The sequence below is a fragment of the Lonchura striata genome, chromosome 20 (assembly GCF_050655825.1).
Source record: "Lonchura striata isolate lonStrDom1 chromosome 20, ASM5065582v1, whole genome shotgun sequence".
Classification (NCBI taxonomy): Eukaryota; Metazoa; Chordata; class Aves; order Passeriformes; family Estrildidae; genus Lonchura; species Lonchura striata.
In genome coordinates, this window is record NC_140722.1 from 1,866,965 (window position 1) to 1,886,048 (window position 19,084).

A 19,084-nucleotide genomic window follows, 5' to 3' on the forward strand; every position below is an offset into this window, starting at 1 on the left:
AGCAGCAGCCCAGTCCAAAGGGATGGGCAGGGGCACCGGGAGGGTTGGTGTCACACTGGGTTGGAATTTAGGGTCTCAGGAGCCAAATGAGGAGCATAATGGAGCACCATGGTCTGCAGGTCTCACTGTAGGAGAGGGAGGAGCTCTTTCACTGCAGGCAGCAGCAGAACGTATGTAGCAGGTAAAGGGCATGGCATGGCCTGGTGGCATATCCAGGGCTCTGTGTCCTCCTGGGTGGGGACAAGCTAAAGCTTCCTGGAGAGAACACCCAGCTTTCCCTTGGGATCAGCAAGGAATGGGGCACTGCTGGAAACACCAGCAGCCTCTGCTGTTGTCTGGTGCCAGGCACAGAGGGAGCCCAGGCTCTGTCTCAGAAAGGCATTTCCAGCAGAGCTCTGGAGCAGGCTCTGACAAAGGGGTGGAGGCCCAGGGCTGGGCAGGGATGTCCAGCATGGATCCAAGACTGGATCCCTGTGGACCAGCTCAGGGTGGGTGGGTCTGATCTGCTGTGGAGAGAGAACAGCTCAGAGCACTCAGGGGAGAGGAGTCAGGTGTCAGAGTGTGGCTCGGTGAGGGCACGGCGCCAGGGTGCCCCCTCGTCCCGCCGCAGAGGTGGGCAAACCGGCTCCCAGGAGGAACCTGGCTTCTGCCTCCAACCCAAACCCAAAGCCCTCCTGAGGTGCAAAAGGAGGCCCCCAAACACCTCCCTCGTACCTCCTCGGCAACAGAACAGAGACCCGTGAGAGTCCCAGGAAAAGCCCAGCCAAATTTTCCAGACGCAGAAGGCTCAGCAGAGCTCAGGAAAAGTCCCGCCCTGGCCCTGCATGTCCGAGGTGAGGAGGGCTCAGGTGTGCCCACCTCTGGGCTGGGCGCAGCACATGCACATGCAGTGGGCAAGCAATGAGGCGGGCGGGGTCGGGGCCGGTGCCCACCCCCGGTGGGGCTGCACAGGGAGTCTGGGCGGTGCCGGCACGGCCAACCCCACCCCTGGCCGTGCTCGCTCCCATTGGCAGCTCCAGCTGGGATTCTGCCCACAAAGGGGATCCCCCAGAGAGCAGCCCTGGGTTTGAGGCCGAGACAAATTGCTCCTGATGGGGCCACCACAGGCACAATTTGTGCAGGGAGGGTTCAGCCTCCCTCTCTGCTCAGCCCCTCTCAGGGTCGGCAGGCACAGGGCTGGTGTGAGTGCTGGCTCCCCCAGGCAGCTCAAAGCCTCTTGGCCCTTGTGGGGTGGGATGGCAGCCACAGTGCTTGAGGAGCCTTAGCCCAGCTCTTCGGGGGCTGCAGGAGAGCTGGGCAGGGGGGGATGAGGCAGTTTGGGTCAGGCAGGAGCAGAGCATGGGTTGGGTGCCAGCAGGAGGATGGGACTAGCTCCACAGGAGAGGAGACACAAGGTGAGGACATGGTAGGGTCAGGAACACAAGCAGAAGCCAGGTCATCCCAATGGGCCAGGGGCTGTCCTGCCCTTGGGAGGGCTCTTGCTCACAGGCACGATCAGGACCACCTTACTTAGTGGGATAGAAGATGCCACAGCTGATCCCAGCTGCCTGTTCCTCGGGCTCCTCCAGCACCCAACCCCCGGCCCGGAGCATCTTGTATTCCAGTAAATAGGGTGACAGACGGACTTGTTTTGGGAAGGATGGACAATATGATGGACCAATGAGGACTAAGATACTCCAGAGAGAGAATACCTCCTGCTTGTGCCTGGGGGTTGTTTCGTGCTCCGGCTGGCAGCAAAGAGAGAGTTAAAAGTAACCAGCAGGGTCAGTTGAGGGCACTTGTCACAAACACCACAGTTAAGCTGATAGGCTGGTAGGGACACCCCCTCCCCTCCCAGCATGGGGCTGAAATGGGCTGGGACAGCCCAGGGACCAGGGCAGGGTGGGGTGGGCTGTGCCCAAGCAGTGATGGGCACTGATACGCTCAGCCTGTCCCCATCCCTGTCCCAGAACCGGGCTGCTCCCAGGTCCAGCCCTGCCTGGGGATGAGCCTTGAGACCACATGGAGGGCTCTGGGGAATCCAAGTTAAGATGAACCCCTGTGACAGCTCCACTTCCACTGGTGGGGCCAAGAGACACATCCAAAGGGTCCCACCAGCCTGGGGCACAGCTGACACGAACAGAGCTGCAGGGACCCTGCCCCGAGGTGACCCTTCCTGCCTGCAGCCCAGCCCTGCTGCCTGTGCCCGGGACCTGTCCACCTACTCCTCCACCCCCACCCTCTTCTGCCCACCTCAGCTGTACCTTCAGTTCCTTGATCTTTGTCGGGGTGGTCACCTCCTCATCCTCTGTCTCAGAGCGTCTCCTGCTGCCAAACTCACTGTCCTCATCCTGCTTCTCACCCTCGGGCCCGGCGTCGTGGTTCTCGCTGACAGAGGCTGGGCGCGAGAACTCTGCCCACGGAGGACAGCCAGGTCACTGCAGCCCTACCACCCTGCTCCTGCCCCAGCCCCCAGTCCCCTGCCCCTGCCAGCTATGACAGCCAGATCACTGTAGCCCTGCAGCCCTGCCACCCTGCTCCTTCCCCAGCCCCCTGCCAGCTCTGACAGCCAGGTCACTGCAGCCCTGCAGCCCTGCCACCCTGCTCCTGCCCCAGGCCCCCTACCCTTGCCAGCTCACACCTGGGGCAGGTAGTCCCAGGGGTCCCAGGTTACAGGGGAGCGGGTGATGTGTCCCTGAGCTGCCTGACCCCAGCCCTACCATGTCCCCCTGTTCATGCACAGTCTGAGCTACCCCTTGGGGTGGGGCCAGCCCCTGTGCCAGGGGGATGAGGCTGGGGACAGTCTCCAGAAGAAAGCCTGATGCTGCTATGACCCCTCACAGCGAGGCTGGGCAGCTTCCCCTGTCCCTGCCAGTGCAGCAGTGTCCCCTGTCCCTGCCAGTGCAGCAGGGTCCCTGTCCCTGCCAGTGCAGCAGTGTCCCCTGTCCCTGCCAGTGCAGCAGGGTCCCCTGTCCCTGCCAGTGCAGCAGTGTCCCCTGTCCCTGCCAGTGCAGCAGGGTCCCTGTCCCTGCCAGTGCAGCAGGGTCCCTGTCCCCCCATACCTCCGTCCAGGCTGCGGGACATGGTGTAGCGTTTGCTGGAGGAGCGCTCGAAGAAGGGCGCGGGGCGGTCGATGAGGGCGCTGGCCTGGCGCGTCTGCGCCTGCGTGCGCCCGCTGTACCGAAACTTGGAGCCCATCACCAGGAAGCCCTTGGGGGGTGGCTCTGGGGACACCAGCCTAGGGAGCACAGGGGTGGGATGGTGTCAGTGAGCCTCAGTCAGGCCCCCTGGCACTGCTCCCCACGTGCACCCACTGCAGCAGAAGCAGGAATGTGTCTGCCTCCAGGAAAGAAGGCCTGGAGAAGGTCTAGAGAAGGTGCCTCACCTGAAGAAGGTGTGATGCTCTATGCAGACCTTCCAGAGCCTCTTGGCTGAGCGGTGGTTGGGCAGCTTGAAGCCAATGGTGCTCTCAAACTGTTCGTACTTGGGGGAGAGAGAGACAGGCTGTTACAGGCACATCCTGCCCTGGGTAAACATGCCAGGACCTTGCCAAGATCCTCAGGTTCCCCTGGCAGGAGCTGTGACCATGCAAAAAACCCTCAAAAATCTTATTCAAGTCCATGGTAGGATGGTCCATGCCCAGCAGAGTGATGGGATACACCTCACACCTCTGGCTAAGCACTTTCCTCAGCAGTAAATTGCTTTTCTGTGCAAGACAAACTCCCTCAAGAAACAAAAAGTTTTTACAGCTGCTTTGGTCAGAGGGCATCACTCCCATGTGTGCTGTCCTTGCCCTCCAGCTTGCTGGTACATGTGAGTGGAAATGCGTTTTCCTACCATAAATGAATGAAAATAAAGACTGAAAACGAATGAAAAAATCTTGTGAACATGTGACAAAAATGGCCCTCAACCTCCATTCCTGGACAAACTCCCTATACCAGGGAGCAGCAGGGTCCTATACACTGTGACCAGCAGGGTCACAGTGTCTGTCAGGGATGGGATCCTGGCATTCCTCAGCTGCTGAAGTCACTAGAAAACACAAATGAAAATCCATGCCACAGGAAATGTGCTCTCTTGGCCAGCATGGTCATAAATGTGGGATCCTTGGAGCAGAGGCCAGAGCCAGGTGAGGAAATCCTCGCCATCAGCCTCAGGACAGGTACCCAGACGCTGCACCAGCACCTGGCACCCACCTCCCCCGGGCGGATCTTGATGTAGAAGTTGCTCCTCTTGTAGGAAATCTTGAGGATCTTGGGCCAGGCGAAGCGGTTGATGCGCAGCCGGTCCCTGTAGATGAGGAGGCCATTGGCGCAGACGCCCAGCATGATGTCGATGCCCTCTGAGTCCTGGAGGGGACAGGAGGGGACAGGTCAGCAGCTTGGCAAGAGCCAGCGTGGCCAGCAGTGCCACCTCCCTCCTGCAGAGTGCTGGCTGGCAGAGGGAACCCTGAACCCCAGGCTGGTGGAGTTTGATCTCTGATGCTTCTCTGGTGCCACTCAAAGCCATGCCAGGAGCCTTCCCTACAGGAGGAAAGTGGGCAGGAGCAGGCTGGGAAGGGGCAGCGCTCTGACAGCCCCCAGCCCTGTACCTTGGCGTGGTGGAGGTCCACCCCGTACATGGAGAGCTTCTTGGCATTCTCCAGGAAGTGGATCTCTGCTTCCCCGGGGGTCATTCCCCTGCAGGGAAACAGAGAGGGGGAAACGTGGCTGGGCGCCCCAGGGGCGTGGGGCAGCTGTCTATGCTGTACCCTCCCAGGGCTCACCGGTAGGTCTTGTGCAGCTCCATGATGCGCTCCTCCAGCTCCCGCGTCTGGTTGGGGGCGAAGCGCAGCTCGCTCACGTAGTTGCCCACATGCTCCTCGGTGTCGTGGTCACCCAGCTCGGCCTGGACAGCGTAGGAGCCCAGCAGGGCATGGGTGACAAAGGAGCAGGGCAAGCGCCCCGTGATGATGTCAGCACGGAGCTGCAGGCACAGGTAATATCTGCAGGAGGGGCAGGCGGTCAGACTGGGGCAGGGCAGCAGGGTGGGGTTCCCCACGAACCAATCTGGTGCATCCCAGGGCAGGTTTGGGCTCTCCAGGAAGGAGACTTGTGCATCCTGCAGCAGGCTGGGATTCCCTGGGAAGGAATCTGATGCCCTCTGGAGCAGGCTGCGACTCCCTGGGAGGGAAGCCCATGGTCCTCACCTGGTGATGTCCTCTGTGAGCTGGGCAGGGTCTGGAGGGTAGAACTTCACAGTGAAGGCAAAGTTCCAGGGCCCGCCTAGGGAGGGGAGAGAGCAGTTCAGGACAGCACCCACCAGGCTGCATGCAGGACACAGGAGCATGCATGTGTCCACTGAAAATCCTGCTGCTCCCTACAAGCCTTGCACAGGGCAGGGACAAGAGGGCTCCAAAGGCTGCCAGGGGCTCAGCCTTTGGGACTCCAGCACAACTTTTGGGGAATTCTCCCCAGAGAGCTGGGGACAGCAAAGCATCACAATGGCAGGAGCCACCAGTTCAGTGCCCCAGTAAAAGCCTCCTCTATCCCAGAACGTGACACCTTGGGCAACAGTTCTTCTGCCATCCCAGCAAGGCAATACCATGATACACCCCAGGACCTGTCTCAGCAAGGCCCCCCACTCTCCCTACCATCCATGTCCTCCCTGCATGGGCCAGGCAGTGCCCAGAGCAGCACCAAGTCTCAGACAGTTCTCCACTGGCCCAGACGGAGTCCTTTGTCCCCTCGCCTCTCACGAGTAAGAGAAGAGGTGAGTAATAAACAGCTGAATGAGCAACAGCGTCCCTGTCCCCAGGCCAGCTGCCAAAGGTCCCCTTCAGGGCAGGAGGGGAGGTGACCTGCCACAGGACAGCCACACTGAGCCATCCAAGAGCCGCACGGGACACCCCGGGCTGGGGAGGATGGACCCTGTCCAGGCACTTACTGCGGATCTGCTTCTTGATCTCCTTGGAGGGGTCCAGCCAATTCTGCAACGAGGAGACAGCAGGTCAGTGGGGCCTCCACCTTGGAGGGGGTGGCTGTAGAGGGACCCCCTGTGCTTACCTTCTGGCTGTCTGAATCACAGAAGGTGAGGCCGAAGTAGTCCTTCTCCAGGAGATTGAGGTGCTCGCACACCATATCAAAGAGCACCTGGCCTCGGGCGTGTTTCTGTCGGAGACATGGACAGGATGATGGTCAGCTGGTCCCTTGTGCTCCTGGACACCCTCCAGGTGACCACCAAAACATGCTCTCACCCAGTGTGGGCTTCACCACATCCCAGCCTTGCAGCCCCAGGATCACCTGTATGTCCCAGCACCAGGGCACCCAGGTCCCAGGGCTGCAAGGATGGGCTCCTGGTGGCAGTGGTGGCTGGATCCCCCAGCATAGGAGAGCCACCAGGAGCCAGGAGCATGTGAAGTGATGGACAGCACCCTTGGTGCAGCCACTGACAGGTGCATGTCTCCTCTGTCCCATCCTGCAGCCACTGACAGGTGCCTGAACTGCCAGGCAGAGCTCTATCCCCAGCCACTAAGCTTCTGACAGACTGTTTTCTCTTATGAGTAGCAGCCAAATTTCGTTTCACTGGGCTAATATTCCCTGCAAGGGTCTTTCTTTCCAGATTTTTAACTAATTCTGAATTTTCAACTTAAATTCTGTGTGTGTTTTTGTCTAGGACAGAAGTACTACAAAGCTGTTCTAGGATGAGTCCCGTCCTTCAGGACTCTCTGGACTGGGCATGGGAGTGTCCCCTCCTTGGTGCCAGCACAGATGCCCCAAATCTGGGGACTCACCTCCACCTCACACTCGTACTCGGATGCATCGAGCAGCGTCACCCTGCACAGGGCACTCTTCACTTTCTTGGTGGTTTTCTGAGGTGACTTCTGGGTCTTGCTGGGAGTTGTTTTGTCAGAGAGCCCATCGGTCTCACTGTAGTCCTTGTCCTCCATGTCTGTGCCCTGGAGCAGGGACACACAGAGGGTTTTACCTGGCACCGCTGCCGAGGCACACACGGGCAGAGGGGGAAGGCTCTGCACAGCAGAGCAGGGCAGCTGCCCACGGACCGTGCCCAGCCAGGGCCAGTTCCACCAACCCGCACTGCCAGCACAGCCCAGCTCCCTGGAAAATGGACACCTGGGTCAATTCGGCACTCAAATCCTCCCTGCCCAGCCACCAGGGCAGCAGCTCATCTCCCAGCAGCTCCACGGCTGCAGCCAGGGCAGCTCAGCCGGGCCGGGGCAGCTCAGCCGGGCCGGGGCAGCTCAGCCGGGCCCGGGCAGCTCAGCCGGGCCGGGACAGCACTCCCAGCCGGAGGGGCCGGCAGGGCCGGTCCCGGCGCCCCGGCTCGCCTGGCTACACACGGCCCGTCCGCTGCAGGGCGGAGCGGGCAGCGGGGCGGCGGCGGAGCGCGGCCAGCGCCGCCTGAGGGGGCCGGGCCCGCCGCCCGCACCGCGGCCCCGCCCGGGCCGCTCCTGCCCGTCCCCTCTCACGGCCCCCGCCCAGCCCACTCACCGGCTCCGTGGTTCGGCTGTCCGGCTGCGCCCCCAGCTTCTCATTGGGGTCGGTGTCGCGGCCGGCGGGGCTGGGCGCGGCCGCGGGGCCCGGGGCGGCCGCCTCCAGCGGCTGCGGCGGAGCGTCCTCCTGCGCGTTCCTCACCGCCGAGCCGGGGCCCGTCTCCGTTGTCATGACCGCCGGTCAGCGCGCTGTGCCGCCGGGGAGAGACAGCGGCGGTCACCGGGGCCGGGGAGCTGCCCGGGCGCCGCCGGGATGCCCCGGCTGCTCGGGGGAGGCGGGACAGGCCTGGGATGTGCCCATCTCTGCCTCACACGGACCCACTGCCAGAGCCCTGGCCCTGTCCACTCACAGATCCACTGCCAGAGCCCTGACCCTTTCACTGCCAGAGCCCTGTCCCTGTCCATGCACAGATCCACTGCCAGAGCCTGGCTCCCTGTCTGTGCCAAGAGCTGGCTTTGCAAAGGGCTGGTGTCAGCAGCACAGGACACCAGGATTTCATACGCTGAGCTGGAGGACAAGAGCCAGCAGTGGAGAGGGACACAGTGACAAGGACCCACCTGGTCATGCCCCATCCCTGAACAGCAGGCAGTGGGGCTGCTCTGACCCCCTGCTCCCACACCCCTGCACCGGCTGGAACCTTCACTTGGTGTTTTCTCCAAGTGGGTGGACAAGGCAGGCTGTGAGTCAGGGGAAAGGCTGCAGTGACACAGGAAATGGCAAACACGGACAGCTCCACAGCTCGCATCCGGGCTGGCTGGTTTGCTCCCCTCTGGCTGCCCCAGCAGCAGCAGCAGCACGCTGGGTTCCCACGGCCAGCCCGGGACCCTGTGGATTCCTGCCTCCAGCCCCAGCTGCCTGAAAAACAATCCCAGGGCCAGGAACAGGGAGGAGAGGGCACTTTCCATACTGAGATGCTCAGCAGCGTGTTTTTGGAACCTTTATGGTTTGGAAACCTTTTATGCCACAGCATGGGCTAGCAAGGTGTCCTGGGAGTGTCCACACTCCACAGATCATGGAGCACCCTTTGGACCATCACTCATTCTCCACTCAGGCTGCTCAAGCCCTGCCAACTCCCCACCAGGCCATGTCCAGCTGGGCAGCACCTGCTGGGATTGTCCCTACCTGAGTCTGAGGGCTGTGGCTGCACAAGGTGGCTCAGTTGGAGCATCTGTGACCCTGTGGTCATACCACCCAGCCTGGCCACAGAGCAGCCACACTAGCAGCCCTGAGTAATGTAATGCCTGCAGATCCTGTTCTAATTCCAAACCCTGCCATGGGCAGGGACACCTTCCATTGTCCCAGGCTGCTCCAAGCCCCATCCAGTCTGGCCTTGGACACTTCCAGGGATCCAGGGCCAGCCACAGCTGCTCTGGGCACCCTGTGCCAGGGCCTCAGCACTCTCACAAGGAAAAATTTTTCCCCAGTATCCCATCTAAGCCTGCCCTCTGGCAGTGAGAAGCCATTCCCCCTTGTCCTGTCCCTCTATCCAATGTCCAAAGTCCCTCTCCAGCTCTCCTGGAGCTCCTTTAGGCACTGGAAGGGGCTCCAAGGTCTCCCTGGAGCCTTCTCTTCTCCAGGTGAACACCTCCAGCTCTCCCAGCCTGTCCCAGAGCAGAGGGGCTCCAGCCCTTGGAGCATCTTTGTGGCCTCTCTGGACTCACTCCAGCAGCTCCACATCCTTCTGATGTTGGGTCCCCAGAGCTGGAGGCAGCTCTGCAGGTGGGGTTTCACCTGGGTGGGCAGAGGGGCAGAATCTCCTCCTCACCTCTGCCCACACTGTGTGATCAGCCCAGGGCAGGATTGGTTTCTGGGCTGTCAGTGCCCATGGCCAGGTCACATCCAATTTGTCACCACCAGCACCCCCAAGTCCTTCTCCCAGGACTGCTCCCCACCCACCAAGCCCCAGCCTGTGCTGGTGCTCGGGCTGCCCTGACCCAGGTGCAGGAACTTGCACTTGGCCTGGTTGAACTCCATGAGGTTCACGTGAGCTCCTCCAGGCTGCCCAGGACCCTCTGGGTGCCCCATCCCTGGTGGATCCACTGCACCACTCAGGCTCAACTCAGTGTCACCAAGACTCACAAAGAAACCCATCCCACACCACAGCTCCTGTCCCACTGCTGCCCTTCAGGTGTCCTCAGCCGTGGGAAGATGTGAAACCTTCCCAGGAAAATGACTAAAACTGGCTCTGGGGGTGGAGGGAATGGAGAGGAGGTGATGGAGAAGACAGGGAGTCAAGCCTACGCCTTCCGCCGGATTTGCAGCTGGGAGATCCCAGGAACGTTCCCCTCCTGTGCCTGCGCCGGCTGCGTGGTCACCAAGAGGCCTCAGTTCACACCCAGAGGCCCAGGATGTCAGCCCCTTGTGCCATGGCCATGACAGGCCACACAACCCACCCTGAGCAGCATCAGCTCCTCCTGACAGACCCCACCGCTCAGCCAAGGCCACCAGGAGCTTTCAGGGGTCACCAGTGGGTTGTTTTTTCCACAGAGGAAAAAGGGCTGCTTTTTTCCACTGCAAATTCAAGCAGCTGCTCACTCCAAGCCCTGGTCCCTGTGTGGATCACTCCCAAGCACTTCCACTTGGATGTCAGTGTGTGAATTTTTAATCAACGTGAAATCTCTAAAATGACAATGCATCACTTTGGGCCAAAAACATGCTGAGTTTTTCACTTGACATTTCTAAACTTTCTGCCCTGCAGTGATCTCTGGGGAAATGAGGGGGTTTCTTAAGCATAGTAAACTGAGAATTCATCCCACTTCACTTCTGCATCTTGAGCTCCAGTTCCAACCTTCTGATGGTGCTCCAGGAACCCGACCCCAGGGACTGCCTTCCAGCTGAAGCCAGCGAGAGCATGGCACAGGAGTGCCAGGGTGGCAGAGCTCTGCTAAGGGAGCCTGGCAAATCCCCAGGGACAATCTCCCAGCTCCCAGGGCAGGGAATCCCTCAGTCTCTGGCCTCAGTCATGCTGGGGAGGCTCTGGTCCCTACCCAGGGTCATTGCTGGGGAGGAGGAGCACAGGAGCATTGCAGAGGAGCTGTTTGAGAGAGCCAGGGCTGGCAGGGGCAGTGGTGGCAGGCATGGCCCTGCTGCAGCTGAGCCCTGCAGCTGCACAGCCCTGATGGAGGGACCACGCTGGCACTGCCACGCTCCCGGGCACAGCCACAAGGGCCGCATTCAGGAGCCGTTCCTGGCCTGCCCTGGGACTGACTGGGAAGGCTGGGGCTCCTCCAACACTGCCACTCACCCCAGTGCTGCTGCAGCCCACGGCCAGCCCCAGCCTGGCAGCACCAAGCTCCTGGGGACTGTGGCACCTACAGTGGAACGCTGTCATTCTCTGTGGCAGACTGGTCACCTCTGCACTCACCTGCACTCAGGGCTGTGGGAGATGGACACCAAAGCCCACATGAGCTCCAGCACCCCGGGGGCACCTGCAGGCTCCGCAGGGACCTGAGTACACTCAGGGTGAAACCCGTCCAGCCCCTTGTCCCTCTTTTTTCCCATGGCCTCTCCCATGGCCCTCAAGAGCTGCAGAAGGAGATGCTGCCCTGGGAGCAGCTCTGTGCCATGGGCAGGAGCTGTCCCTGATATGAGGGGGCAGCACAGCACACACAGGGAGCAGCAGCCCTGCCCATCCTACAGCACCTTCCTTATGCAAACTCAGCTCCTGCTGTCCCAGCAGAGACCCCAGTGTGGAGGCCATGGGTTCAGGAAGGACACAGGTCCCAGAGTGCTGCCAAAGGGACAATTCCACTGAAATGTCTGCCGTCACAAAGCTGTAAAAGAGGTTTACACAACTGCAGTGAACTTGATGGAGTTCTAAAGTTATTTCTTTCTAAATACTTCCTACAGTGGGAGCAGGACCCCACCCCTCTGGGCATCAGCCCTCCCAGCACCCAGCCTTGCTCATGCCTGTCCCACTGGAGCAAATCCTGTGCTGAGGCTGTTGGAGGCAGTGGGCACAAACCCCCAGAGCCTGCTCTGCGCAGGGCAGTGGCCAAAGGACTCCTCCTGGCACCACATTCCCTGGTGCCCCATGCCGAGTTTTCAGCAAGGGCGAGTTTTCAGCACAAGCCCAGTTTCCAGCAAGGGCTGGCTTGATCCCGCTGCAGCTGGAGCCCAGGGCTGGGGATGCTCTCCTCAGGGGAGAGGGCTGGAGCTGGATGGAGCTCCAGGCTCCCCGATGGAGCTCCTGGCTACAGGAACAGGCAAGTGGGAACGGTGACTGCAAAGGAAGCCTCAGCGGGATCAGAGGCAGACCTGCTTGTCATGCTTGGAATCTCCTCCCATCATCTCCCTGCCTGCTCCTCCTCCCCTTGGTGTTTTCCTCCTCCTTCCCCTTCAGGCCCGAGTGTGGATTTCCCAGCTGCTTTGCCCCAGCACTTTCCCAGCATCTCCCAGCTCCAGGCGCTGCAGCGCTCCTCTCGCAGCGCCTTCCCTTCCCCTCCCTGCAGCCTGCCCAGTCACTCCCAGCCGCCGGGCTGCTCTCCAAGGCTGAGCATCCCCCTTTTCTCCCGGACTCCCCCTTGCGCTCCTCGCTCCCTGCAGAGGCTCTGCCCATCCACGAGGCTTCACTCCGGAGCATCTCGGTCCCCGGCCAGCAGCAGCTGCCTGCTGAGTGCCCGAACGGGGCTCCACCAGCTCCAGCTCAGGTGGGGAGCACAGACACGGGTGACAACACAGACACCTCTACCCCTACCCCTGCCAAGGGCCCGTGGGGCTGATGGTGGCAGCAAAGCCCCCATCGCATTGTGGGATCACACTGGGGACAGATGCTGCCACAGAGACACAGGGACAGGGGGCACCCTGTGGGGGTGGCAGTGGCTGCATGGCGCGGGGCAGTGGCTGCAGACACCTGCCAGCCCCCAGGCAGAACAGAGATGCTCACTGGGACTGTGGCACCCAGCACCCCAACTGAGCAGGGCTGAGCTGGCAGGGGACAGGGGCACAGGCAGTACTTTGCAGCCGTCCTGGAAACCTGAGGGGAGCCCGGCGGGGAGTCCTGGGAATCCTTCACACAAACAGCAAACGAGGAAAGCAGCCCCAAAGCCCCGACAGCACACAGCATCCTGAGCCCCAGTGCCACCCCTGGGACCTCACCCCCCAGGCATGGGACACACAAATCCCCAAACCACTCCGCAGTGCAGCCTGAGAGTTCTCCTGTGCTGCTCTGCATCAGGGCCAGAGGATCATGAGCTGTTTATGGTGAAGGGGGGAGGGAATCAGAAACACAGGGGATCCCCTGCTTCTGGAGACTGAACCCTGATCTCCTCACGGGGCACTGGCAGGGGCAGAGCTCTGCAGTGTCCCGAGCTGTAAAAGTGCCCCGTCACAGAATCATAGAACCGTCAAGTTTGGGAAAGACCTCTAAGATCAAGTCCAAGCGCCCCCATCGCCCCCAGGCTCCAGGAGCCGCATCCTCCCCAGCCATCCCCAGGCACCCGCTACGGGCTTAACGCAGGGCAGCAGCGGCAGCGGGGCCGAGCATCGCGCAGCGCCCACGGGGGGCCCTACCTGGGTGCCAGCTGCCCATGGCTCCGGCTCGGCTCAGCCCGGCTCGGCTCAGCCCGGCTCGGCTCAGCCTGGCTCGGCTCAGCCCGGCTCGGCTCAGCCCGGCTCGGCTCAGCCCGGCACGGCTCAGCCCGGCACGGCTCAGCCCGGCTCGGTTCGTCCCGCCGGGCTGGCGCTGCATCCGAGGCAGCGCCTTCTGCAGAGCCGCCTCTTCCCACGCCCCGCGCAGTGACGATGGATGAACGTGCACTGCAGCCGCAGCCGGCCTGGGATGGGACGGGACGGGATGGGATGGGACGGGACGGGATGGGACAGGACGGGATGGGATGGGAGCTGGGAGCGGGGCTGCCTCCCCGGCCCAGCGCCGGGTGCCCTCCCGGGCGTGCCGGGCGCGTCCCCCGGGATGCCGGTGCCAGCCCCACCGCTCCCCGTCCCCGCAAATTCCTGACTCATCCCGGCCCGGGCACTCCTGCCGGGATCCTTCCCTGCGGACCCCCGGCAGGGAAGGAGAGCTCGGCTGCACATCCCTATGCCAAGGTAACCTGGCAGTGTCCTGCGCTCCCCAGCCCTGCCCTGGGTCCTGGGGCAGCAAACACTGCGCTGCCATCCTAACCCAGCACTCTGCTCGCCTCAGGATGGGCCGAGCTGTCCCAGCAGGGCGGCCGAACAGAGGCTCTGTCACCCAGGGTGAAGGGCCGAGCGTGGCACCCGGCACATCCCTGTCTCCGGGCACGTGTGCCCCGCTCTTCCCCTGGGAGGGACAGCCCCAGGAGCAAACACGGGAGGGAAACTCTGCAGGGTGCTCGCAGCCCACAACACAACGGGAGTTCCTGCAGCCCTGACCCTGCCGGGCAGAGGGACAGCTCCTGCTGGCAACAGGAACACCCGGAGCACAGGCAGGGACGTGGGCGGGGGCCCGGGGGGCAGGCAGGGACTGGGGTACCCTGACCAGCTGTGGGCAGCCTGCTGGGAGCAGCGGTGCCCAGGCAGGGCCCACCAGTTCCAGCACCCGCTGATGGGAGTCCTGGGCATGCCAAGCCATCGGGAACCAAAGGGGACAAAGCACAAGTCTGAGGACTTGCTGGGAGACCCCCTCAGGCTCTGGCTGTCAGGGTACAGGCACTCACTGTGTGGGTGACTATGCTGGATGCAAAAGGAGAAACCCAGATTGCCTAGCTGCTCACCAGTATGAGCTCCCCAAGTGGTACCCATGGGTTGGGATGCTCATGGACTGCCCCCCCAGTCAAGAACATCAGCCCTGGGGGAACCAGATGGGCAGGGAAGGGGTCCCAGCCCCCACAGCCCTCCCTCTGAACCCTCCCCGAGGCTGAGCACCTTCACAGGGGCTCCTGAGCCACTGAACTGGGACAGCCCAGGGGTCCCATTCTGAAACACAGAAGCCTGCAGCCAGGGAGAACCAGGAATCCCACTTCCCAGCAAACTCATACTCCTTGCCTGCTCAGCAGCCTAATCTGACACCTCAGCAGTGCAATCCCCACAATTCAGGCAGGCCTGCAGTGGGGCCTGCAGCTCCCCCACACCCTGCAGCCCCCATGGGAGCATGCACCGTGCCCAGGCAGCCTCAGCATCCCAGATGGCACTGCCAGCCCTGAATCTCTCCCTTTCCCAACTCTCCAGGAGGGTGCAGCCACTGCTGCTCAGCACTGGTCAGGGCTGGTATCACCCACAACTGAACAGAGTCTGGCTCCAGCAGGTAGCCTGGGGAAAACAAGGGCAGGAAGGCCCTTCCCTCCATCCCTGGCAGCAAGCAATAGATAGAGGGGCTCAGGCTCTGGCCTGGCTGGAAGGGACCCACTGCATTCACTACCCACTAACTGCAGAGAGGCCTGTGGAAACTCCTCTTCACTCCAAAGATCTTGGGAAGTGTGGTCTGGCACTGGCACAGGCTTCCAGGGCAGTGGTGGAGTCACCATCCCTGGGGGAATTAAAAGACGGATGTGGCACTTCGGGGACATTGTGTGAGTGGTGGCCTTGACAGAGCAGGGTGAAGGGTTGGACTTGGCACACAGAATTCCTTTCCAGCCTCTGTGGTTCCATGGTGAACCCTGGTGAGATCCCCCAGGGTGCACAAGGACACCCACAGGTTCCAAAGGGAGTCTTGCTGGCACTTGGGCCTTGTGGCATCAGCGCTTTCACCATGCCCAGGGAAGACCCACTGTGCCCTGCTGAACCCCTGCACACTGCCCAGCCACAGGCCCCTGCACGGTGCTCGAGAAGGGGAGGCTGGAGGCACCTCTGCAGGTCACCTTGCCCAGCCCCTGCTCCATCAGGGCCACCCAGAGCCAGCTGCCCAGGATGTGTCCAGGTGGCTTTTGAGTGTCTCCAGGGATGGAGACTCCACCACCTCCCTGGGCACCTGCACCAGTGCTCGGCCACCCTCCCAGTGCAGAAGTGTCTCCTGAGCTCAGAGGGCTCACCTGGTGCCCGAGGCCCCTGGGGCTGTCCCTGGGCACCGATGAGCAGAGCTGGCCCCATCCTCTTGGCACCCCCTTTCCACTCTAGGAAGAGGCAACTGAACCCCTTGGGCTGGCACAGGCTAACTCAAGCAGCACTTTGGAGGGGGAGGAAAAGTCCAGAGACCTTAATCCGTGTTTCAGCTCAGGGATGAGGCCAGCAGAAGGACATCAGCCATGGTGTCATCCCCCAGAGGAGCCCCTTAAACTGCCATGGTGACAACAGGCTCAGCAAGGACCTGACTAATTCCTGAGTCATCCCATGGAGATGGGCCTGGGCCTGATCCTGCACCTCCTCACCCACCAAGAAACTACACCAAGATGCCTCCTGGGGGAAGGAGCAGTTTAAGGGCCCCACAGCTGCTCCCCCTGCCCCAAAAGTGCCCCCCAAGCAAGCACTGAGCTGAGCTCCTGCACAGGCAGTGCTGCTGCAGACCCCATGGCACCATTTCCTCACATGCCTGTGATCCCACACAGCACAGGAGGGCATTGCCTGCATCCCCCACTGCCACCTGAGCGTGGTTTGGTGACTCAGGCAGCAAAGCAGAGCCAGCTCCCCCGGACCACAGCGGGACACAGCTCCAGTCCTGGAAGAGGTCAAGGCTGAGCTGGGCTCTGGTTTCAGTTCAGTGGCCCAGGAAGTCCTTAGATCCCAGCAGAGGATGCTGTGGGGGCAGAGAGGCACTGGTCCCATCCCTGCACCCTCACCCTGGCAGAGCTGCCTGCCATCCTTTTGGGAACCTGGGGGAAGGCAGAGAGCTGCTGACAGAGCCTCTGACTTCAAGCACTTACAAGTTCCTCATTATTTGGTAGCAATAAACCTGGGCTGGAGGGAGGGGAGGGCAGGCCAAGCTGTGCTGGAAAGGCTGAGAAATCAATTGAGAACTCACCTGAACTAGCCCTGGGCACATCCCTCCCTGGACACTCTGGCATGCCCACAGGAGGAGGGAAGTGCTGGGGCACTGCTGGAAGGGGCTGCCCCACTGCCCTGCACCCCCAGCAGAGGAAGGGCTGGCCCTTGGGCCCAGGGGCACGGTGGCTCTCCCTGGGGGGACCAAACTGGCCAAGAGCTGCTGCACTGGCCTTGTGCTGGGGGAAAGGACTGTCCTCCCTGTGTCCCCTCCCTGAGCTCACCCAGTCCTGATAGGAAACTGAGGCACGTGGGGCTCAGTCAGAGCAAGGCACCCTTCCTGCCCCTCACCCAGCTGGGAGATGTTGGCATTTGGGATCAGCCTCATCCTATACCCAGCTGCCATCTCAGGCTCCAGATAGGGAAATACCTCATCAGTCCTTGAGGGTTTCAATCCAGGTGAGGGCTCATCATTCCCTGTAACCTCCAGGCACCAGAGGCACCCTCAGGCACCCCAGTCACAGCCAGCCACAGGGAGACACTGTCTCCACATGTGTCCCTGCTGCCCTCCCAGGGTGAGTGGGAGAAGGGAGGATTTGGGAGGCCAGGAGCTGATCCATGACCACACCAGTCTTTTCCCAAAATACCCCACTTGGACCACTTGTCCTTGTCCATGCCTGCTCAGCTCTGTCCTCAGCAGCCACCTCAGAGCCCTCTCTAAAGGGGCAGCTCTTTATATATTTGTGGGGTTGAGCCCAGTTCCCCATTTTTGGGATGCCCGACTCACTTTCTGAACATGTACAGACACCAGGGCAGGCTTCCCTCTGGTTCCTCCCCACCTGACCCTCTCCCAGCCATGTTTGTCACAGAGAGGGGACCCTGGGGCTGCTCAGCCACGAGCCCCATTGCCACCACTGACAGACTGAAACAGGACCAGGACCCTGGAAAACCCCAACGAGTCCCCAGATGAGACTAAATAACACAAGCATGTGCAACACAGGCCCCCTGTCCACGCTAAGGAACAGGGGTAGGGCCACTGACTCACAGGATCCAGCAGGACAGGAACACCAGGGAGCAGCCTGTCCTTGGGCAGGACCCCCAGCTCCAAGGAGAACCTGTAGGGCAGATGAGGAACCTCTGCTGTGCACGGAAACAGGACCCCAGGATGCTGCAGGGAAGGACAAGGCCCCTCTGTGGGAGCCCAGGTGTGGGAAGAAAGAGGAATTTCAGCTTTTGCCAAGGCAAGGGCAGCTCAGAGGCCTTGGGGGTGCTCAGGCCTCACAGGCAATTATCAAAGATAAGAGACAAATGTTTTAAAGGGAAGGGATGCAAGAGGGATCAGAGTGGGGAGAAGAGAGAGTGAGTGAGCTCAGAGCTGCAACAGGGTGGGAAGCAGCACATGGGCTCCTTCAGCAGCTCTGACCTTCCTTGTAGGGGACACCCTGGGACAGGGGGACACAAAGGGGACTCAGGTGCAGAGGAGAAGGTACCTCAGTCCTGCCCCAGCACTAGAACTGTACTGCAGGGAACTCCCCCAGCCCCCCCAGTGCTGCCCACACCAGAGTCCTGTCACCTCCCCCTGCCCCAGAGGCAGGGCATGCAGTGCCATGCCCCAGGTCCCATGGGACAGGGGTGTCCCACTGCTCCAGGGAGCCTCCAGGGCCTCCCACACAACCAGGCTCACTGAGATCCATCCTTGTGCTTCCCCATTTGTTTTGGACAGTGCTGCAGTGCCTGGGGTCCCCATGATCCCCTGGGCTCTTGCTGAAGCAAAGCTCCTCAGAAGCTGAAACAAGACCAGCATCCAGGGGAGCACCATGGCCAGAAATCCTCTCAAGCAGGCCCACAGCAGCTTTGGCAGAGATGGATGGCAAGAGGTCCAGCCTGGAACAACCCTTCTTACCTGGCTTTGCCTCTGTTCTGCTAAGAAAACATTTCCCCAGTCTCACTTCTGTACAAATGTACAGCAACAGCGTTTGTGTCCCCACAAAGCTGAGGAGAATCCTTTGGCATCCAAGCGCTCAGACACCACAAACAGCCAGACTGAGAACTCCTCAATGACTTGCAAAATGCAACCATAAAAGCAAAGTTCCCCAGTAGCTGTGCTGGATCCAGGACCCTGGCAGGTCCCTGTTGGGGGGAGAACCCCTTCTCCCAAGCAGCTCCTTGTGGAGGGTAAACCTCGAGGGCACAGAGGAGTGCCCAGCCCTCCCCACCCTCCATGGAGGAGACAGAGAGGGACAGGCCATGCCAGGAGCTGCCCCATGCCCTCCTCCACAAGTCCCACATGCTCCCAGCCCCCAGGAGCTGGGACCCCTCAGCCCCAGTGCAGGTGAGGAGTGCCCACATCCCCTCGGCTTTACACCCATTCCCTCCTGCTTAGCACCCTTTAACACCCTTCAGAGGCTCCTGGTTGTCTCTGAGCAGTGATCAGCCTGCCCAGACTGCTCTCCCTGTCTGTCTGCAGCTCAGGATGTATTTATAATGGGTGGTTTATCCACATTAGTGCAGCGTCACCACCACACAGCCACCACACCCTGACCCCTCCTGCACAAACCCCAAAGCACCAAAGGCCCCAGACTTACCCACAGCACCCACCCCTAAACCTGAGTGTTTGAAACTCTGACCCGAGTACTGCAGCACACGTGTGGCTTAGCTGGCTTCCAGCTGCTGCAGGGAAACTGGAACTTGGAAATTTCCATCCTCTGAAGCATCTCATGGATACACAAAAGGACTAAAAGGGTGTCAAAGGAGATTGAACAAGAGCCAGGAATAGCATCCAG

At 61.2% G+C, this 19,084-nt stretch overlaps 1 protein-coding gene across 22 annotated transcripts in view; it reads right to left on the reverse strand.

Moving 5' to 3' along the window:
- The window catches only part of EPB41L1 (erythrocyte membrane protein band 4.1 like 1), a 63,059-nt gene that overhangs the window by 19,359 nt on the left and 24,616 nt on the right, over nt 1–19,084 (reverse strand). For 11 of the 22 annotated variants that reach the window (XM_085557883.1, XM_085557884.1, XM_085557878.1 and 8 more), the window contains exons 3-13: nt 6,749–6,913; nt 6,021–6,125; nt 5,902–5,944; nt 5,165–5,240; nt 4,742–4,960; nt 4,568–4,655; nt 4,173–4,325; nt 3,365–3,462; nt 3,042–3,217; nt 2,244–2,392; nt 1,692–1,727 (exon numbers count right to left, since the gene is read on the reverse strand). In XM_085557883.1, the coding sequence (XP_085414009.1) occupies nt 1,692–1,727; nt 2,244–2,392; nt 3,042–3,217; nt 3,365–3,462; nt 4,173–4,325; nt 4,568–4,655; nt 4,742–4,960; nt 5,165–5,240; nt 5,902–5,944; nt 6,021–6,125; nt 6,749–6,913 (1,308 nt within the window). Of the gene's footprint in view, nt 1–1,691; nt 1,728–2,243; nt 2,393–3,041; nt 3,218–3,364; nt 3,463–4,172; nt 4,326–4,567; nt 4,656–4,741; nt 4,961–5,164; nt 5,241–5,901; nt 5,945–6,020; nt 6,126–6,748; nt 6,914–7,466; nt 7,658–12,980; nt 13,179–19,084 lie in introns of those variants that run through there. The other 11 variants (XM_021548121.4, XM_021548113.3, XM_031506561.3 and 8 more) reach the window with 5 other exon arrangements.